The 13,360-nt window shown below is 37.8% G+C and overlaps 2 protein-coding genes across 3 annotated transcripts; one reads left to right on the forward strand and one right to left on the reverse strand.

The window, feature by feature from the left end:
- Positions 1–11: 11 nt before the first annotated feature.
- Positions 12–8,608, reverse strand: LOC145469631 (thioredoxin-related transmembrane protein 1-like). Of its 2 annotated transcripts, XM_081453391.1 has the most exons (8): positions 8,401–8,601; positions 6,193–6,308; positions 5,937–5,982; positions 4,684–4,812; positions 2,861–2,906; positions 1,612–1,713; positions 785–982; positions 12–399 (listed from the first exon to the last, which is right to left on the reverse strand). In XM_081453391.1, the coding sequence occupies exons 1-8, from the start codon at positions 8,544–8,546 to the stop codon at positions 379–381; spliced, it is 804 nt and encodes a 267-aa protein (XP_081309517.1). In that variant the 5' UTR covers positions 8,547–8,601; the 3' UTR covers positions 12–378. The 2 variants fall into 2 exon arrangements, with proteins under 2 accessions (XP_081309517.1, XP_081309516.1); XM_081453390.1 differs by lacking the exon at positions 12–399 and having other exon boundaries at positions 406–982; positions 8,401–8,608.
- Positions 8,571–13,357, forward strand: LOC145469636 (uncharacterized). The gene is made up of 3 exons (XM_081453397.1): positions 8,571–8,704; positions 8,773–8,864; positions 12,260–13,357. The coding sequence occupies exons 1-3, from the start codon at positions 8,639–8,641 to the stop codon at positions 12,471–12,473; spliced, it is 372 nt and encodes a 123-aa protein (XP_081309523.1). The 5' UTR covers positions 8,571–8,638; the 3' UTR covers positions 12,474–13,357.
- The last annotated feature ends 3 nt before the right edge of the window (positions 13,358–13,360 follow it).

Raw genomic sequence — 13,360 nt, forward strand, 5'->3', positions numbered from 1 at the left:
TCTTGTGATACTTTGATGTTGAATACTTTAATACTACTAAGTGTCTTAAAACCACGTAATCCAGAAACTTCGAAACGACTGTGCATAGAAAACAAAATGGAGCTTTCAGGAGCATGATTTCTAGCATTGTTTATCATTCAGCAGCTAACACAAACTTTGATTGCCCACTGGTTACCTTTAGAAACCATCAACTGCATGTTACTTATCAATATTACTCAAATTATAGTGCCAAGAACAGCTGCCCAAAAGGTTCTGGATTTGTGAAAAGCTGCTTGCTGTGGTGGAATCAGCTTAGCACTGACAATTTAATTCACTGAAAAAATTAGGCTTGCTGTGTTCAAATTGTAATTAAAACAAATTGGAATTGCGGTACTATAATTAGTCAGTTGCTGCAGTCACCTAACATAATGAGAAAAAACATAAGGTTAACACGTAAAACCAACTGTGAAGGAAATAACATGAAGTTAGAAAATTGTTCTAGTAACAAGTAAGAAATTACTATCCAGATTTACTTGCAAGAATTAAACAAAGGATTTTTAATTTTCCCGTGAGAGAAATATTGTCAACTAGCTGCACTGCACATAAGGGATGTTTTCTTGATGTAACACCAACTTCTCAGACCTAATTTGAAGTGAGATGTGCATCAATGAGTAAGGAGAAAAAGCTTTTAGATCTTTTACTATAACACTACTACTACAAATATACTCACTGACCCTGTAACATGCTCAGTGCAGAGTGAGCATCAGTAACTAAACTAGTTGTAACACATGCCATAAATACATACCCTCTTCCTGACACCACTCTGGTCTGTTTTATTTTCTTGCTTTTCCTCTGCTTCTTCTTCATCATTTTCATCATTTTCATCATTATCCTCTTCACCAGACCCTTTTTGAACTTCAGACTCTTTCTTTATTGGTCGAGCAGAGACATTGGTGGATTGGAAAGGGGTTCCAAATATACAGTCTGACAGAAATACTATTCCCTAAAAAGAGTAAAAACATAAAACAAATGGATCAGTGGCAGGTGAAGTACACTGCACAATGAAATTATACACAGTAGGTATACAAGCCAAGTGGTCCAAGAGCTGATCGATACTTATCCCAGTTTCTGTAGCATGAAGCAAGTAGGAGTATTTGTACTCCCCCTGGGTGGGATGCTAGTCCATCGCAGGGTTACCCCCAGCATTAAGTTTGCCAGTTCCCATTTATACACCTGGGTGGAGAGAGGCACTGTGAGAGTAAAGTGTCTTGTCCAAGAACACAACTCAATGTCCCTGGCCAGGGCTGAAACCCTGACCGCTTGATCCAGAGTTGAGCATACTAACCATAAGGCCACCGTGTCTTAACACTATACAGTATCTAAGCCCAATTTTCTGAACCTCTAAGGGAAAGGAAAAATAGTTTAAAAACTGGGTAGCTTGCAAAATCTGGGGTACAATGACATTACTTGACTGAGGGGAGGGAAACAACTTTTGTTTCAAGATATCAAGGTCAAAAAATCAATAATTTGAGAAATCATGAATCCACAGTATTGTACTGAGGTTATATGATGTCTGTATTTAATCAAGTTCTTCAACTGCACTTAAATTTGACTTGGCTCACAAAAACTCACCACTCCAAGTAGAATTCCTATTAAAACTGTTGACACTCCAAATATAGTGTAGGAAGCCCACACTGGAAGGCCATATGTTACCGTCAGTAGCTCATGAAGGTCCTGCAACAAGGACAAATAAATCCTTGATAAGGTCAAAGCTTTCAGATCTCTTAAGACCTACTTGATCACAAGATATGTTGAGAAATCACCATCTCTATCCACTGCCTTCTAAGTAGCTCATTCCAGAGTCTTTACCATCATCCTTCTCCATGTGTAGCCCTCAGTCTCCATAAATGCCTTTTTCCATATTACTTTTCAGTTTAGTTAAGGATAAAATGTGCAGCTCAGCAAATATCCACACCCATCCCATGGAAGGTCATTCAAGACAAACTGGAACATTTCCCAGAGGAGTGGGGGCTGTGGCTCAAATCAAAAATTTCCAAGAGGAGGGTATCGGAGCAACACAATCTATTCCATTCCTGCAGATTCGAGCAAAATGCAACTAGGAGTATTGCTACACTGTACTTTCCTAGATGGGATCTGTCACAATTGAAAGGAATTTGTCAGGCTGTACCAAAACTGCACAAGTATCTATTTAATAGGGCGTCTTACAAAACATCCAAGAACATGTCAAGTGAACATTAACTCATCATGATCACTGAGTTGAACTCTGACATCTTCTGCAGATATTGGAGCTTATAATCCATCAAATATTTTCGCTCGTGCACGATTGGTCTAAACACATCACGTGACCAAATATTCCCCAGCTAAAACTGGGGAACATCTGAGAATATTCCCCGATTTTCAAAACTGTGTGTATTGCGAAAAATAGTTAAAGGATGATAAACACAATAGCCTCCATTTGACTTTCAAAATATGCTTGGATATTTGTCCTTGCACATTATCTGTTCTTCAAAGCTCACAGTTTTCCTCGTGCTGCACTCTCGGAAAACTGTTCGCTTTTCGGAACAGATAATGTCCACAGACAAATATCCAAGCATATTTTCATGCCAAATGGAGGCTATTGTTTATAAAAAGGCAAGTAGGAGTATTGCCACTTCCCCAAGTGGGATGCTAGTCTGTCACTGAAAGCAACTTGCCAGGCTACACCAAAATTGCACCAAAAGCCATTTTGTAGGGTGTCTTATATAATATCTGAAGAACATGTCAAGTGAACATGACCCTGGTTACTAAGTTAAACTCTGATATTTCCATTTTAAGCTGAAATCAACTTCTAATAAATTATTTTGTATAATTTATTAATTACCTTCATCAAAACCGATAACTTGAATATCAGCCCAAGACCTCCCATGCTGTGTTTGTAGAAAGAATGTTCACCAAAATTCAGTTCATAAATGCATGTATGTGCTGGTCATACCAAAAATGATCAACATGGGCCATATTACAGTAACTGCACTTAATGAGCATACTATTTTTCTCTTGTTTAGTTATTGCACAAAACAGACAATAAAACATTAGGTTTAGTATTAAATTTGCCAATAATGAAATTAACACTTGATAACTTGTCATGAGGGAAACATTAAGATTTGAGAGAAACAAAATTAACCATTGTTGTCCTGAGGGAACCGTGATTTGTTCTGTGGCTCAACCTAATAATAAGCTATATTCATCCATCTTCAAAAGAAACATAATCATACAAAGGATTAACATAATTTAAAGGGGAATACATATATTATAGGGAATTACTATTAAGTAAAATTACTAGTAAGGTATGTGAAAAACAGATCATAACAGTAGGAGTCTTGCAGCTCTTGCTAAAAACGAGTTAGTATGTCTTTGTGTTCCTGACTTAAGTATTACTACTGAACCTGCTGCCAACATGAAGTCATGTGCAACGACAATCTTTAGCCACTAATTACCCATAACAGTGCACTGTATACCGAAACTTCACATCACAATAGATTTTACAATGTTGCCTGGTCATAGACTTTTGACAGGAAACAGTTTTATTTTTAATAAACCATATTCGTATTCCCAGTATTAGACTGGAACTAGCTTGCAATGGACGCTCAGGCGGGGGAATATCATTAAAAAGATATAAATGTCATTAGCCTCAGTTGCAAGCTAGTGCCAGTTCAATGCCAGGAATACGAATATGGCCTATTGTCATGTGACTATGAAGAGATGGTGTGCACTGCTGGGTGAAAACATCTGCTATAAAACAATTGCATTATATTTCCTTCAATAACATTAGCTATAAGCAGCCACTGAAGGTGTAATAGGCGGCTGTGACCACCCCTTCCCGTAGGGGGGTCTGTGGGCATGCCCCCCCCCCCCCCCGTCAAAATTTGGAATCTAGAAGCTCAGAAATGCGATTTCCAGCGTTCTGGGCATCAAAAAGCGTGCTGCTGATGGGTATTTTTATTGACTACAAAGCAGGATTTTTTTGACAAACTATTAATTTTTTGCAAAGAGGTGCATTTTCAATACCTTTCTAGGCAGATATCTCTCAGTGATACTTGATATCCACTGAGGCAGTTATGTCTTTGAAGTCCTTTCTTAAAACAAGTACAACTTCTCTGCCACTCATGCAAATGTACCAACATGGCAACAAACTGATTTTTAACTCTTCAGAAAAAAATGAAATGTGATAAACTTTACAACAAAATTCTTTCTACTAATATTCTTACAAAACCAAACCTCATTTTCAACTTTTCATTGATTCTCCCACGGTTCATTATTAAGGCATTCAATAATCATAAAATAATGAAAAATTAAATCATATTAAATCATTCAGATGTCTTAGGTATCCTGAGATGAACAGTGATAACACTGATCAGCGACTACAAACAACATGTACGCTATTTCTTTGGAACGTTTAGTTTACCCGCTTTTTTGTAGCATTTAAAAATTTCAGTGGTCGTCGTCGTTGTTGCTGCATTTGCTTTTTTTTTATTAAATAAATATCATTTTTATTTTCATTAATGAAATCCAAACAGAGGGTGGTAAGAGGTCCTACAGGCGGTGGTAGACTGCCGGTAACCAGCTTTTATTGAAACTCCTGGTTATGGTTCAGCTGCCTTAAATGTTTTCAAACCAGTCTAATTTTAATTTATTGATATTACTTACAGATGAGAGCTTGGAGACTTCCACCAAGGGATTGGTTCAATTTCTCTCCATTTCTGACCACTAATGAAATCCATAAATCCTCTCAGTGACCTTGGCCCTTCATATTTTCGAAACTCTCCATCTTTTACACTGAAGATCGATAGAGCCATGATGTTATTGAGCCAATACCAATAATCAAACTTAATTTGATTACAGTACATAATGTACCTTAGTGTGCCATGTTCATCCACTTAATTCATACCTCTGTGCTGAAATAATTTGAATCATATAGTACAATATGTGTCCTTCTAAATCTCTTGGTTGTGTATTATTCCATTCTCATCACTCAATCCATATAACTTAAGTGTGCTAAACAACGCATTATGGGGACTCATCTCTAGCAGGTGCTACAGCACATGAGACCCTCCTTACAGACTCTATGATATGTAGCCTGCAAGCAGGATCACAAGGCTTGGGTAGGTTTGTCTTGGCTTCAATTTGCATGGCAATTATTACTCCCTAAACAATAACTGGGGTGACAATCAAATTTGGATCCCGCTAATTCAAACTCAGTTATTTCCAATTCCCTGTTTTTTAAACTCAAAATCATTTCCCTTGGATTTGCCCTTCAGTCATTTACTATTCATAGGCAATTTTGAACTCTTACTGTTTCAAACTTCTTTCCTTTTCCCCTTAGAGTTTGAAATAGTGACGTTCAACTGTAGTCCCTCAAAAGATACATAACATGCAGAATTTTAATCAAATAACGAATCTCGCCATCTCAAATATTTTCATTCATTACAGCACTATCTTGCAGTCCTTTTTCTTATGCAATGCTGTAAAAGTCCTGGGTTTGCAACAAAATGTATATCAAACTTGACTTGCCATCTTGTTTCGTTACCATTCACTATGTCCAGTACAGAGTATCTGACAATAACATCAATATTCCCAGTGACTATTTCTCAGGATAATAACTTCAAACGGTGTCATAATGAAGCAATAATCTTAACAACAATAAACAGGGCTTGAAAAAAGTACCGTGCTGTCATCCAGCAGAAGTAGAGTTTCCTTCTGGACAAGTAACATTTAAATCTCACTTGCCCAATGAGCAAAGGATAAGGTAAGTCGTCTGCAAACCAAAATATTTAAGACTTGCCAAAGGCCAGCAAAATTTGAACGCTACTTGTTCCAAGGGTAAGCTGGAACTCAAGATTTTATAGCAATGCTAACTCATAAATTTATGGAAAAAAAGTAATTTTCTTTGACATACTTACTGGTAAATAGTTGGCAGAGAGAAGACCATGAATCTTCCACTAAGTACTAACAAGTAGGAGAAAAAACTGTTAAAAACTCTTCCAAAGATGCAATTAAAGTATAAATTACACCAGTAAAAAAAGAGGAAGACAGAAAGATTCTGTGAAATCTCAATAGATTTCTCAAGCAGAACTTCCTTTACCACCTTGTAGAATTTACTTCCACAACAAATACAAAACAAATGTAAACTTGTGAATTATTAATATTAATATTTACCGGGTTCCTCAGTTGTGTCAACTTCTCCAACATTTATGCCAAGTCCTTCAGCTTTAAGAGCGAGTGTGTTCCACACTGGACCTACTTGTTTACAGGCAGGACACCAGGGAGCAAAGCTTCATTAAAGAACAAACGTAAAGGTAAAAGGTAACGTCTGAATACGAGCCAAGTGGCCCATCAGGCCAGAGCTTATCCCAGTTTCTGTAGCATGAAGCAACTAGGAGTGTTTCTACTCTCCCCTGGATGGGATGCTAGTCCATCACAGGGTTACCCCCAGCATTCGGTACCCATTTATACATCTGGGTGGAGAGAGGCACTCAGAGAGTAAAGCGTCTTGCCCAAGAACACAACACAATGTGCCCAGCCAGGGCTCAAACCCGGACCACTCGATCCAGAGTAGAGCACACTAACCATGAAGCCACTGCGTTATACTCTAAATTGAATGGTCCTGACCAGCTCCATGCTGGCCAAGGTAATGGTGCTTTATTCTCAACTACATGTAGGCAAGATCAACAGTTTTAATCCTTATGTAGCTAATTGGAAAAAGACCCCTCCAGTCATCTGAGGCAAGCATATTTTACTGTTGGTCATTAAGTAGCTTTTCATACCCACTTGTCCTTTATAAGCCAAGCAATCTGCACACTAAATTATGACTTTCACACAAACAAGCATGTCACTACCCTAGCCAGGATTAATTTGAGAGTTAATGTAATAGCCTTCCATTCCAAAAAAATTGTCTGGAGGGAATATTGGAATTCAGTTTTTTTTCAAGCCTGTTCCTCTCTCACCCAAGGAGTAGGTGACTGGCAAACTGTGGGTGGAGGGGTGGGCCAACCTGGAAATTATGGACAAGCATCACATCCAGGGGAGAAGCAATAATATTATAAATATTCTAACTGCTTTGGGTCACAGAAAACCTGTAGCTAAGCACCAGCAGCAGTAGTAGCCAAATTACATCACATAATATAATTCAATAGTTTTCACACTCAATTCCTTGTTGATGCAAGTCTCTAAATTAATTCCCAAAATCTGCATCAGATGTTATCTATAGTAATGCCAGAGAACCAATTTTCAAGAAAACTAAACAAATATTGTATGAAAGATGAGAAAATAACAAGGTCAGGACCTTTTTCAGTGTGCTTGGTGCTAGAGAAATGTATTTGTGACTGTTGTTTTACTGTATTAACAGCCATTCTTTAACCAATCAGGGGAAGTAGTTTGAGAGAGGCATTTAAATTCTTCAGTCACTCGTTTATGAATTTGGTGCTAAGTATCATACATTAAGTGGTCATGGAGATTGCCTTGACAAGTTATCTCATGTTTTTAAGATATCATCAATATCGTCATTCATGTCAAGCATTTATTTAACAATCATATTTTTTACGATAACTGAAAAGATTTTTGTGCTCTCCTTGGCTAATTTTCATTGTCAATAAGTGGACAGACACATGAATTCATAATTTATGTGTTGCATCAACGAGCAAGAGCACAGAATTTGACAATTTGTTATCGTAAAAAACAAATTGACATCAGTTGTTCATGCGTCTGTCCTGTTACTGACAACGAATTGTCACAACATTGTCAATTGAAAGTAGTCTGCAGATACACTCCACTTTCGCCTCTTGGATCCACAGCTACTTTGACAATGTTATGACGAAATTCATGATCAACAACTGGGCAGACGCATGAAAAACTGACATCAATTTGTTAAATTTATGCTCGATTTCTATGCGTGATGGAAATTTCAAGCTCATAATCTAATTGTTCTTATTAAAGAGGAAACACTTCAAACTTTGATTTTGATTCCATCATAGTAGAAGACAATTGTAGCTTTTTAAACTGGCAAGACTCAATATGATTAAGGGGTATATTTACAATAAACGGACTCCAGATATTTATTCTGCAAGTGTGTGTGTCGCAGAGTCAGAATGCCTCCCTCGCTAGGGGCATTGTGGGTGTAACACGAGAACTAATTAAAGGTGCTAGGGGTTGGTTCTGGACATGCATCGCATTCAGCGGGTGTAGCAATATTCCTAACCGTTCCAAGTTCCAGAAGCCGCAGTAAAATTCCAGCACTGATGTTGATAAACAGTTGATAGACATTTCCGATCCCTGGGAGTCGAACAGACAGAGCCTTGCCTACGGAACCCTCGCGACTATACAATAAGCTTACCTATCAATTAATATTTCCATCACTTTTCTACTTACAATTTCACCATCCACTCTCCTTTCAAAATGCGATCCCAGTTTTCATTTCTAAGTTGATGATTTGGAGGGATTACTGGCGTTTTAGCCAAGCACCATGGACAAATTAACAAGAAAAATGCAAACAGGAGACTCACAATTCCCGCCATGTTGGACACGATGTTATGACGTCATTGAGCCAGCAAACTGCAGTTAGGAAACAGCGCTTTTACTCTTGAAGGCATGCCTACCAATTTTCAAAATGGCGTCTGTATCGCGCTGTCGTTCTTCACTGGTTTCTCTGCGGAAATCTGCGAGTTTAATAACGGTAATTTGTGTAATATTTTGCCCTTTGACTAAAGGAATCTTCCGCTTACTTGTCTTGCAATCTTGTAGAGAAAATCGAAGAACTGCTTAGCTCAGACGGCTCAATGTGGTAGGACGATATGCAGCCCTGCTTCTTTACAGCAGACGAGTAAAACTAGCATGTGAGTATACACGTGTTTAATTCTCAATTGACTTTGTCTTCGAAATGCTTTGGATCCACAAAGGATATTTTTGTTCACTGAAAGCGCGTGATCATCCTCGATTTTCATTTCACAGCTGATTTGCAGTTACCACAGGTAGCGCAAGCTGTGAAAGCTTATGTAATGCAACAGTGAAAACACAAAAAATGACAAAAATGAAAAATGAAAAATGTTCTTTACTTTTAAAAATTACCAGGATTTGTATAATGGAAAACCAGTGCTTTGTAGAACTAGAGGCTTAAGTGACGCCATTCGTTTGTTTCTTTGTTTCCTGTGAGGTGTATGTTTATCGCCATTTTGGTGATTTTTAGTTCAATTGTTTATTCCTTGCTTCTTTTTGGAGTTCCTTTTCCTGTTAAAGTTATGCAGTTTAGCGAAGTAGGGGGTCCAACAAAGGTTTGGGATGAGAGTGAAAATGGAGGCAGGATGTGGGATGAAATGAATTTTATTGGCGGATGTGGGATAGAAATACTTTGGCTAGAGCGGGATTTGTTCATTTTGACAGGTGGGATGTGGGATAGTTTTAAAATTGATGGGGGAATGCAGGATGAAAAGCAGAAAATCGCAGGTTACGGACATAACACAGAGAACTGCAGCTCTAACCAGGCAGGATCAGAATAAAAATTTTTACTTGGGTGGGATGGTAGGATTGAACCAAAAATAGTGGTGGGATGCAAGATTGAAAAACCCTATGTGTTACCCTTACCATTACCTTACCTCAAAGTAGCATATCGGTCCACTAGGCATTTTCATGGGGCTGACCCAGGTCCTAATCTAGACCCAACAGGTGGTGCACATGACAGATAAGAGAGGGCCATGCACACAGTGTTGGTGAACAGTTGCTAATCATTGACAAATGTCCGACTTTTACTCAAATATTTTTTTGGTTATGGACTGAATGTGAACGAAAACAATCGTAGTTATAGATTCTCTGTTATATCAGCTTGTGGTGTTGTTGTTTGAATCTCCTCTCTTTTGCCAGGTTAGCCAGTAACAAGGAGAAAAATTAACACGACTCACTGAAATTCTCGTACACGATGTTACATTTTCAATCCCAAACGGTGCAGAGTTTGCAGCATTTGCAGCGTTTACAATGTGTCTAACATTTGTTTGGTTTCCCGATGTTAAATCGTGTCAAACGTTCTGTTTCTATCGTCTCTATCGTTTGTTTTCCTTCTATCATTCGCTTTGTTTCGAACATTTAATTGCTCACCTCAAGTTTATTTATTCAAAGACCCACATGATCGGTTGACATCGCGAGGGATGTTGCAACCAATTTTGTAGTGTTTTGAAATGTCGAAAAAACTTCTAACAGGTTGTTTCATGCAGACAAGAAAATGCATGTCAAAATTGAAAGATCTTATCTTCTGCTAAAGTGCTCGATTACCTAATAATATAATGTCACAAAAATTAAGATATATCAACTGTTAAAGCTGTGAAATAAAAAAAAATGGATAAATCAGTGGAAAACCTTTCTGCTTCATTCAGCCTAGAATTTTACTAGCTGTTAGAACCAAAGATTCTGATTGGCCAGCCTGTAATTGTATTTTATCAAAAGTCAACAAAAAGAGTCAACACAATCGTTTCGTCTACGAAGGCACTGGAAGTTTCGTTTGTAGCTTAAAACAAGTTGTCATGTTAAACATGCCTTAATGTAACAGAAATTGACATGACATGAGTAATTTAATGCTGCCACAGAAAGCCACAAAACTTTCAGGTGATCCCAAGTTCACGGAGTTCAAACCTCTCATAGCACTGGCTCGTCACACAATAAATTTAGGAAGAGCAGCGTGGTTCTGGTCTAGTGTAGGAACAAAAATGATACTCCAACAGTCTTCCAAGTACCGTTTTCAAGCATTGTAAATTTAGTTCAAATATTTTGCACATTTTTAGAATGCATTGGGAAAGCAGGCTTGCTAATCCTTTCAGTAAAAAAACTCTTAACCCATCCTTGAACAATGTTGATGAACATTTTAAATGATCTGCACGTTGGAAGATTCTTAAAATATGTAAAATGTGCATTTGTTGTGCCTAAACTGTGCGAAAATTAATGCACTAAATTCATGCCTAAACTGTGCCTGAGCATCAATTGAAGCTGAAGTCAAGATTTATGTGGCAAGTCACCAAGTACCAGACACATGAACGTTTCCCCGCATTCCAAGAACAACAATGCCAAAGATAGTTCAAAACCTGGGTTCTAAATGATACTGGTGCTCAAAGAAGAAATCAAATGGATGATAGAAATGATGCAAATGTACGATAAAAACGAAACACACGATAAAAACATTGCAAACGATAGAAACAATCCAAATGATGGAAACGAAACGAACCAAACGAATGATGCAAACGTTTTCACAAGCTGGACCAAACGCTTATGTTTAATGTTGAAATTCAAACCAAAACTTTGGTTCAAAAATATGAATGTAACGCTAGGAAATCACTTGTATCTTTGATGTTGTTGAATTTCTATGAAAAGTACCTATTTGGCTTGATTCTGCAACTCATGTGCACCTCAATTTTTATGACTTTCGTCTCAAAATTTTAAGGGCAACGGAAAGGATGTCAAAAATTTCAAACTCGTTCACTCCTGTTTTTATCGTCAATTTCCTGTATGGTGTTTACGTTTTGTTTTCAAGTGAAAGTAAGTAGATATTCAGGGATTTTCTCATTAGGGGATAAATGCACATATAATTTACTTTCATTTGATGTCATCAGATCGTTAAAACTGTCCTTAAATTTTATACTCCACCGTGTTTTTGAGCGGTACATATTTTGTAACGGTTCCGTACACCAACACCGTGTGCATGGCCAGAGAGGTAAGCCTATCCACTGCAATGTTAATTTGGATTGGATAAATTTGGAACCAATCCAGCCTGCATTCATACATCCTGTATGAATGCAGGCCTGTCATTAAGGGTTGTAACCCATAACACCTGTTATGTCTAAGTATGCTTGATTTTCCCTTGATGCTTCGGGTGAAATTGCCTGTCATTGATAGAATTCACCCATAAAGTAACAAATTTGCTATGGGTGTGGAGAGTAAGGCTACAGGTGACTAAAAACTTAATGACAGCCCTACGAGTGTGATCTGTAGCACCACTTAGCCTCCTTTGGGAAGAGACATCAGTGATAAAACTAGTGAGGTGTGAACAAAGTGTTTTGCATGGAACAGGGACAGTAACTTTCCATATTTGGTAATTTCCATTTTCTTTGAGTAGCTCACCAGGAGCTGACAAAAGTTGATTAATTTTCTTCCCACCTTGTGCCATTTTGGAAAATGGCAAAAAAAAACCTTCCATTTGCTATTTTCTGATAAACAGTACACCTTGATCATTTTTTACTTTTGTTTGATGTAGTGTCCAGGCTGTTACAAAAAGATTCAGTTCCCAAGTGTCAAGAAATTTCCAAGAAAAATTTCCTCCTGTCCTGGGCTGCAATGTGCTATCTCTAGTGGTCATGGAGAACCTAATTACATCAAGTGAATTGGAGGAAAGTGCAGAAGGAGAAGATGAGGCCACGAGTGGAAGAAAACGCATAAGGCTATGGGACTTCCTAGATGACAATCCCTAGTTGACTCTTATTTAAGTGACAATAGTCCACATATTGACAGATCAGCAGCATGAATATTCGACCTTTTATGACTTTTTTTAACTAATAAGATCATGAGTTGCAAAAACATCATGCAATGGTTTGTTCCTTGGCATTACAATGCTTAAGGTAAAAGAAAAGGTTCCCCAAGTGTGCATGCAAAATAAATTTCACAGAATATCACTTACATCAGCTTATTTTTACCTTTTTCAGCCAGTTGTTAGTACAGCTAAAGCTCTCGTTGCAACCACTCTTGCAAGCAACCCAGTTCTAGTTATAACCTCTTTTTGTAAAACCCTTACTGTTACTCAAATTCTGTAATTGAAAGCTGTCATAAGTGACTGCTCCCATAAATGAATGCAACGACTTCTTAAAATTACCATTGGTCTTTTTCTTTGTCGTTTAAGCTCTCATAAGTGACTACTCAAAGATTCTGACTCATATTACTACTTGAACTTTTATACACTGTAACTACTTGATCACTTTGATCATAAATTTGTTGTTAAAGATCTCAAATTCACAGTTCAAGGTGATATATACTGTTGAGGAAGGAGTGTTACCCTGAAAGCAAGGTTGAAATCTTTATGCTAAAAGCCCTAGGAAAGTGACCAACCTCTAATGGCTATGTGGTTGCTTATGAGTGTGCCTCGTAAGCCACCAGCTCTCATTACGGCTACTCCTCTCTGCTCAACAAGAGACCAAAAAAGAGGCTCTCCTTGCAGCCTGTTATGAGAGCTTCAACTGGAGATAGCTTGATTTTAATCTTTCTTACTTGACTATCACTGTACCATTTTGATGCTCTTGTATTCTTAATTTGAGGTTTCCTTTAAGATACATATAATAAAGACTGTTGCTTAAAGTTGATCAAT

This window comes from Orbicella franksi, chromosome 15, assembly GCF_964199315.1.
Source record: "Orbicella franksi chromosome 15, jaOrbFran1.1, whole genome shotgun sequence".
NCBI lineage: Eukaryota > Metazoa > Cnidaria > Anthozoa > Scleractinia > Merulinidae > Orbicella > Orbicella franksi.

Coding starts and splice junctions, on each gene's coding strand:
- LOC145469631 (XM_081453390.1), bottom strand. CDS start 8,546: ATGGCGGGAATTGTGAGTCTCCTGTTTGCATTTTTCTTGTTAATTTGT. Junction 5,983..6,192: donor TGACACAACTGAGGAACCCG/GTAAATATTAAT, acceptor CCTACTTGTTAG/TACTTAGTGGAAGATTCATG. Junction 2,907..4,683: donor AAGTCTCCAAGCTCTCATCT/GTAAGTAATATC, acceptor CTACAAACACAG/CATGGGAGGTCTTGGGCTGA.
- LOC145469636 (XM_081453397.1), top strand. CDS start 8,639: ATGGCGTCTGTATCGCGCTGTCGTTCTTCACTGGTTTCTCTGCGGAAA. Junction 8,705..8,772: donor AATCTGCGAGTTTAATAACG/GTAATTTGTGTA, acceptor GCAATCTTGTAG/AGAAAATCGAAGAACTGCTT. Junction 8,865..12,259: donor CAGACGAGTAAAACTAGCAT/GTGAGTATACAC, acceptor TGTTTGATGTAG/TGTCCAGGCTGTTACAAAAA.